This window comes from Eptesicus fuscus, chromosome 3, assembly GCF_027574615.1.
Source record: "Eptesicus fuscus isolate TK198812 chromosome 3, DD_ASM_mEF_20220401, whole genome shotgun sequence".
Classification (NCBI taxonomy): domain Eukaryota; kingdom Metazoa; phylum Chordata; class Mammalia; order Chiroptera; family Vespertilionidae; genus Eptesicus; species Eptesicus fuscus.
The window spans coordinates 104,004,110-104,011,345 of record NC_072475.1 but is presented as its reverse complement, the minus strand read 5'-3'; the positions used below and the strand labels follow the sequence as shown (position 1 = coordinate 104,011,345).

Here is a 7,236-nt window from a genome sequence, read left to right as displayed (position 1 = left end):
CTAGTTTGTCTACTCCTGCTGTAGAGCAAGCATTCTCATCGCATCATGGAGGCAAGATCTGGACACTGGCCTCCAGCATCACATGAGACTGTGATCTAGCATGTCAAATAAAAAGGGGAAAGCGAGAGGGTTTTCTTTCCCTTCAAAATCCAGAATTAGATGGCCACACATGCTTTGAGAGAGTCCTCTTCAGGAGTCACAGCGACTCCAGATGGGTCACAGTGAGTGTGTACTTGGAGTTTCTATGTGCAGTATATATGACAGTCTTGCAAGAGTACCACAGGAATGTAACCCAGCATTGTCAAGACTCTGACATAGTGCTTAAAGGGTGACTAACTGGACAGAGAAGTTAAAATTCTGCAGTCCGCTAGTAAATGCCCCTTTCCTTTTGTTGGAATTCTATATTTAGGAAAGACAGGTTTTTTTTCCCCAACTATCATGAGGAGACTAAATCAAGTTCCCGTGCTCTATAAGAATAAATCATTTTGCATTAGAAAAGAATGGCATATCCTGAAAGATAAAAGCACAGCCAGGCCCTCCTTAGGGACTTAAAAAGAGTGTGATGTAAGAAGAAGAGTTTAAAAAGCAATAGGATGAAGTCATGGTGACAGCTTTGGTTGAGATAAAATAAAGGCCTTTCATATTCAATTGATATAAACTCAGAAAACATTAGCCTTAACCAAAATTATCAACAGTAACAGTAGTCAAATAGTCAAGAAGAGGTGTTTTAATTTCTTATAATCTCCCAACACCTGAGCTCTTGAAATTGTCATATGCCTTACTTTTCTACTAAACTTGATTTAACCCTTTGCACTCGCTTGCTTTTTTCTCGATTCCTTTATTCTACTCGGGATTTAATTTTTTAAATACCCCAGATTTTACAAAGTGCGGCAGTAGAATAAAAAATTGGAGTTTCTTTTCATACAAACTTATTTATTTGGATTGTTTTATATTTCAAATTATTGATACATTCAAAGAGCTGCTACCGATGCTAACCGTGTCGAGTCACACCCGACATCCGAGTGCAAAAGGTTAAGTTAGGAGAGTCATCTGCAAATACAGAGCAGCAAGACTTTTCCACATCAAGTAGACCTGACAGAAGCAATCCAGCTGCAGAGACTGAAAGAGCTGAGAGTGTAACTGGACAACCAAGGGGTCCGGGCTGCCTGTCACTACTTGAGCCAATTAAGCAGAGACAGGGTTGAATCATATATGACTGTTTATTCCAATAATGCCGGCAGTATGGGAGAGCAGCAAATCCTGGGTATTTGGATGTGAACATATCTTTTTTTTTTTTTTTTAACAACAAATAAATTTATTTTCACCATAGGGATAACATATTGTACCTCTCTGCCAATGTTACTTGAAACCTTCCATGTCAAAACAACTTGACAGTAGATATAAACAATCTACCTAATAAAAGAGTAACATGCTAATTGACTGTACCTTCATGACACCCACCAGCCAATCAGGTGTGAGTATGCAAATTAACCCAACAAAGATGGTGGGTTAATTTGCATATGCAGGCGCTGAGCGGCCAGGGGCAGGCTGAAATGCTTGTGTCTTCGCCATGGCGATGATACAGGCATTCCGCACCACCCCTGGCCGCTCTGGGCCTCTGGGCAGCATGGGAAGCCAGAAAGGCAGCTCCGGGCTGGAGCGGAAAGGTGTCTCCAGCCAGAGCGAAGGCAGTGCCCGCAGCCTGGGGAAGGAAGGCCCATTCTTGCACAAATCTTCATGCATCGGGCCTCTAGTCTTATATAATAAAGAGATAATATGCAAATTGACCATCACACCCTCACAAGATTGCTGCCTACAATTAGGCTGGCAGGGGGGTTAGTGAGGGATGACCAAACGACTGAACAGCAGGCTGCTTGGGTCAACCAGGCCGGTTGGGGGGCCGTGAGGGGCAACCAGGCTGACAGGGAGGGCAGTTGAGGGTGACCAGGCCAGCAGGGGGAGCAGTTGGGAGTGACCAGGCCAGCAGGGAGAGCAGTTGGGGGTGATTAGGCTGGCAGGGGGGGCAGTGAGGGGCAACTAGGCTGGTGGGGAGGCAGTTGAGGATGACCAGGCTGGCAGGAGGGGCAGTTGGGAGTGACCAGGCCAGCAGGGAGGGCAGTTAGGGGTGACTAGGTCGGCAGAGGGGGGCAGTTGGGGGCAACCAGGCCAGCAGGGGGGACAGTAAGGGATGACCAGGCTGGCAAGGAGGCAGTTAGGGGCGATCAGGCTGGCAGGGGAGGCAGTTAAGGGCAATCAGGCCAGCACACAGAGGCAGTGAGGGGTGATCAGGCCAGCAGCGGGGGGCAGTTAGGGGCAACCAGGCAGGCAGGCAGGTAAGCGATTAGGTGCCAGCAGTCCAGAATTGTGAGAGGGATGTCCAACTGCCGGTTTAGGTCCCAGATTGGAGAGGGTGCAGGCTGGGCTGAGGAGGTCCCCCTGCATGAATTTCATGCACCAGGCCTCTAGTTCAATAAATACGCGATGATCTTTCATTACAGTCCTTTGAAAATGCATTTCAATTCATGCTGTTAACCTTAGGATCACAGTGCATAGACTCCAAATAAAAACAAGTTGGAGTGACTTTCAAAGTAATGTTGGATCCCTCACTTTATTTATAATCCCATGAGAACCGTTACATTAATTTCATAGGCTCTGTCATGCATTAATCACTGGGTGGCAGGAATTAATGAAAATTTTTCCTGTTATGACGTCCATTGCCAGCAATGAAAGTCTCAAAACATCAAGGAAGTCATTGTTATTGCACAATACATGAGGACCTGGAACTTTCCCAAAATCTTAAAAAAATAAAAATAAAAAATGGAATTATATTTGACATTTCCATGCATTAATACTGTATGACTAATAAAAACATGTCAGTTGCTTGGACTGAATGAGCGATCAACATGCGCCCAGAATGCACATGAGTAAAAATGCAGTAAAAGGAAGTAGAGACTTCATTGCCTATTGGTCACTTCCAGTCAAAGGTTAAAGTTCAAAGACTGAATGATCAAAGTGCTCATTTTCTCAGTAGAACTACCTTCTGTTAGGAGGCTGATAATAGTGGCATCAACAAGTATCATCATGATACCACCATTTTCTTTTCTTTGGATTCTTGTTACACGTTCGAATATAAAAAGAATTATCTGGTGGTCGTCTCTTTTCTTTGCAGGTGAAAAGCATGCTAATAATGCTAAGACAAACTGACTGAACTGAGAGCGCTGGGGACCAGTCTTCTGTTAGAATGAATAAACAGATATGACTATTGCTATAAACATGAGGATGAACGGGAATATTTTCACCAGTAAACATGACCTGAGGAGAGTCAAAAGGATATTGACTACTAAAGTTAAATAGAAGTTGAAATTTTTCCCCTTCACATAAGGTACCTGGTGCACCTTCCATGTCTACAATCCATTGTGTAATTGAACTTTGAACACACTTTTTATTTAAAGTTATCCCAGGAGGTGGGTCATTTTGCAAAGCCAACAGTTCTTTCTGCAGTTGTTTCTGCATTGATGCCATGATGGAATCTGAACATATCTTTAGGAGCCATTAGCAGACTATCACCGTGCCCTTTTCTTTCTGTGTTCTACTTTAATCTTAAAAGTTTTAAAAAACAAAATAATGAAAGATACTTAGCAAACTGGAAATAGAAGAGAACTTTTTAACCTAAAAAAAAAGAATGTATCTTCCAAATAGCTATAGCACTTATATTCAATAGTGAAGCTTCAGACAACCTTCCACATTATTGTCCTACAGCTGCTAGTGTCTTCAATAAGATAAGAAAACTTAGAAGGAAGTGATTAATATAATGATCAGAAAATGCTTATCTTTTTTCAGACACTATGATTACCTACATAGAAAATACAACAGACTCCAAAAGTTACTAGAACTAATAAGAGAGCCTATTTAGCAGAATATAAGCTCTAAATGCAAAGTCAGTAATGTGATGTGTAACAGGTCAACATCACAAGATATCTCTTGAACCTCTAAATTTGTTTGAGTTACACAAGGATTTGTCCTACATGTTCTTCTCTGGTCTACCTACCCCTTCCCTGAGAGATAGCCTCAATTACTGCTGACAGTTAACAAACTTAAATCTCCGTCCCATGTCTCTCCCACAAGGGTCAGGCTCACATGTTAAACTGCTCATTTGATATTGCTACTTAAACATCTAAAGACTTCCTTTACATCCAAACTGAATTTTTCATTTCATCACTCTTGTCTCCCAAATCCTGTTCCTCCCACTTAGTAAATGGCACCCCACTATCTACATAGTTGCTTAAGTAGAAACCTTAAGTAGTTACCCTTGATTTTACCACTCCCTTTATGCCCACACCCTAACACCTGTAAAAGCTAAGCTACCTACTCCATGTATCTTGACTCCTCTCTGCATTGTTTAGTGGCAGCTTTTCAATTTATTTATGGGAAATTTGGGATGATTTTATAAGCAAATAATATATTTATGATTCAGGGTAACTTCTCTTTATTTTGGTTCAGATTTAATAATCAGGACTTGACTTTAACTACATTTGACTATACTAAAGAGTTATTTATCCTTTAGTATAAAAAAATACTGAAAAGTTTACCTTTTGCTCACTGATTCTACCCAAAGTACAGCTGACTTTAACGACAACTCTCTTGCCCCTCAGTGGTAATGAATTCCATTTTGCCTCTGTAAAACATGTGTGCCAGGGTTTGCTGGTAAAACAAGACAATGAGCAGGGTTTGTCTAACAACTGTATATTTTTTAAGGCAGGGCCATTAAATCGCAACCACATTGTAGGGTAAAATATTCCACGTGGTTTTCAGCAGTCTTCCAGGAAAGGCTTAGTACTTTTTGTAATTCAATACTGGGCTTTTTGAGAAGCATAGGAAGAATCGACTGAGTGCGCACTGAGTGTGTGCCTGTTGAGGTAGGACATCCTCCTGGTCCGACAATACTTACTATCAGATGTAAGAAAACTACCAGTGCATGGGGTGACATTTGCTTGGAAAATAGAAATGACATTCAAAGTTTCCATCACAATTTATAACATATCTAAATGTTCTTGCTTTTTTTTTTCAAATAAAGCTTATTCTCTGAGCATAACAGATTTAGTACATGTCACCCCCAAATTGCTGCCTCTGCAATTTAGAAGTTTTGGTTGAAATGGAAAACTTTCTGTGCTCAAAACGTACCAAATCCTGAATATACTCTTGTATAGCACAGATCAGCTGGAAAACGAAAACAGCACAAAAACGGCTGTGTTAAAACTAAACAGGGACCTTTGGACCCCAACTTGTTATGACTGTGAATATGCTCTACTATAAATATCAATGAATATTTATGACGTATTCAGTAAAAACAAGTCAAGCTTAGAAATGGTGGCATTTAATTCTATATTATCCATGGCAATACTAGAAGTAAAGTAAAAAAATGATTGAGACTGACAAATAAGCCACAAATTTAATTCTCACTGTTTTTCCCAACAGACCTTCCTTAAGAAAGCAGGCCAAATGACTAATTTAAAATTCACTTTTTTTGTCCCCCTTATCTACCCATAGCTGGAAATATTCCCAAGGAGCAAAATGGCCAAAAGGTGTCTATCCTGAAGAGGAGAAGGGGAACATAGCTGGGGATTGTAGATTGCTCACAAACTGGATACTTAAGCACCAAATAATATATTCTCCCTGAAAATGATAAACTCTATTTAGACAAAATATTGTGTGTATGATATATCTACATATCTACATCTACATCTATATCTATATCTATATCTATATCTATATCTATATCTATATCTATATCTATATCTATCTATATCTATATCTCTCTATCTCTCTCTATCTCTATCTCTATCTCTATCTCTATCTCTATCTCTATCTCTATCTCTATCTCTATCTCTATCTCTATCTCTATATCTTCCCCCACTTCCTCCTACATCTACACTGGCTGAGCGGGTCTATCAATTACCATATTGCTTACATCTATAATGCCACAGGCCAATATTGGCCTATGATTAAGTTTTAATCTGATGCACATGTTAAAACCTATATGATACCATAATAAAAAAGACCTTATGGAATACTTTGAATATATGGCCCTTCTAGAAGCCTTCTTTGCCCCTGAAGGAGAGGACAAATTCCTTGTTGGCTTGTATGCATGCTTCTAATAAGGTAGGGCTTATTTGAAGGTCAAACAGCTCTGTCAGTAGCTCTGAAGTAAAGCACTATTAATCATATGATATTTAGGGCATATTCTACAGATGAAGCTGTAAGACTAAGCAGCCAAATTAAAAATTCAAGTACATTTTAGTTTTTGGTAGGAAAAGAGCTAAAAGCCATTTCAGAAGTAAAATGAGGAGATCATTGCTGTGGCAAATGAGGTAAAATTTTTCCCCACAAATATCTAATTCTTTTTTATAATTTAAATTCATATCTCTTTTCCTGATCTTAAAAGCAATGCAAGCTCACTGAAAATTTATAAAACAGAAGCATATAAAGAAAAAAATTAAAATAATCCAGAATCCAACCCCCTACCCCACTTAAAGATAGCCACTGTCACCATCCTGATTCAAGTCCTAACAATCCCCTCTCTTTGGATAGAGACATGTTCTTTACAACTATTGCCTTTGTGTATATTCAGAAAGTCTACTTTGACCTGAGTATCCTGATTATTTCAAATCTGACAGCTCAGTTTCACTCAATAGAGCCTAATATTGTTTCAGGATTGGTTGCTAAAATGGACACTTTGGTTCATGTTGCATTTGTTTGAGTAGGACTTTATTTGGATATTTTTTAAAAGTCAAATGTTTACTTTTTAAATTCCTTAATATGCAAAAGGGAGCCGTAGGATGCATGTACATCTAAAGTGGTAGTGAGTAAGTGAATTTTCGTCTTCTACAGGTCTTCCAGCACATCTGCAGGTAATTAGTTAAACATTTGTTCAAATAAGAGAAAGCACACAATTTTTTTGGCTATGTATTTCACTTGAATTATTAATCTTGTAGAAAAAAACTGGCAGCAAAACCATTATACCCAAAACAATTCCTTCATTTTATTTGATTTTTAAAAGCCTGCTGGCGGCTGCAGTTGATCTTTTCCTAAAAGGTAATGCTGACAGGGATTTGAGCAAAAGCACACATTTCAAATACTTAATTTAGTGACATCAGTTTGGACTGGCAGGGAACTTTGTGTTTTGGTTTCTGTGAGAGAAAACGTGGCATTGCACAGTAAATCTTTCCAGGACGCAGT

The 7,236-nt window shown here is 39.4% G+C and overlaps 1 protein-coding gene across 1 annotated transcript; it reads right to left on the bottom strand.

The window, feature by feature from the left end:
• Positions 1–3,066: 3,066 nt before the first annotated feature.
• Positions 3,067–3,522, bottom strand: LOC103302131 (ubiquitin-conjugating enzyme E2 W-like). The gene has a single exon (XM_054712377.1). It carries the CDS (start codon positions 3,520–3,522, stop codon positions 3,067–3,069), a length of 456 nt encoding a protein of 151 aa, XP_054568352.1.
• Between the last annotated feature and the right edge of the window lie 3,714 nt (positions 3,523–7,236).

Coding starts and splice junctions, on each gene's coding strand:
- LOC103302131 (XM_054712377.1), bottom strand. CDS start 3,522: ATGGCATCAATGCAGAAACAACTGCAGAAAGAACTGTTGGCTTTGCAA.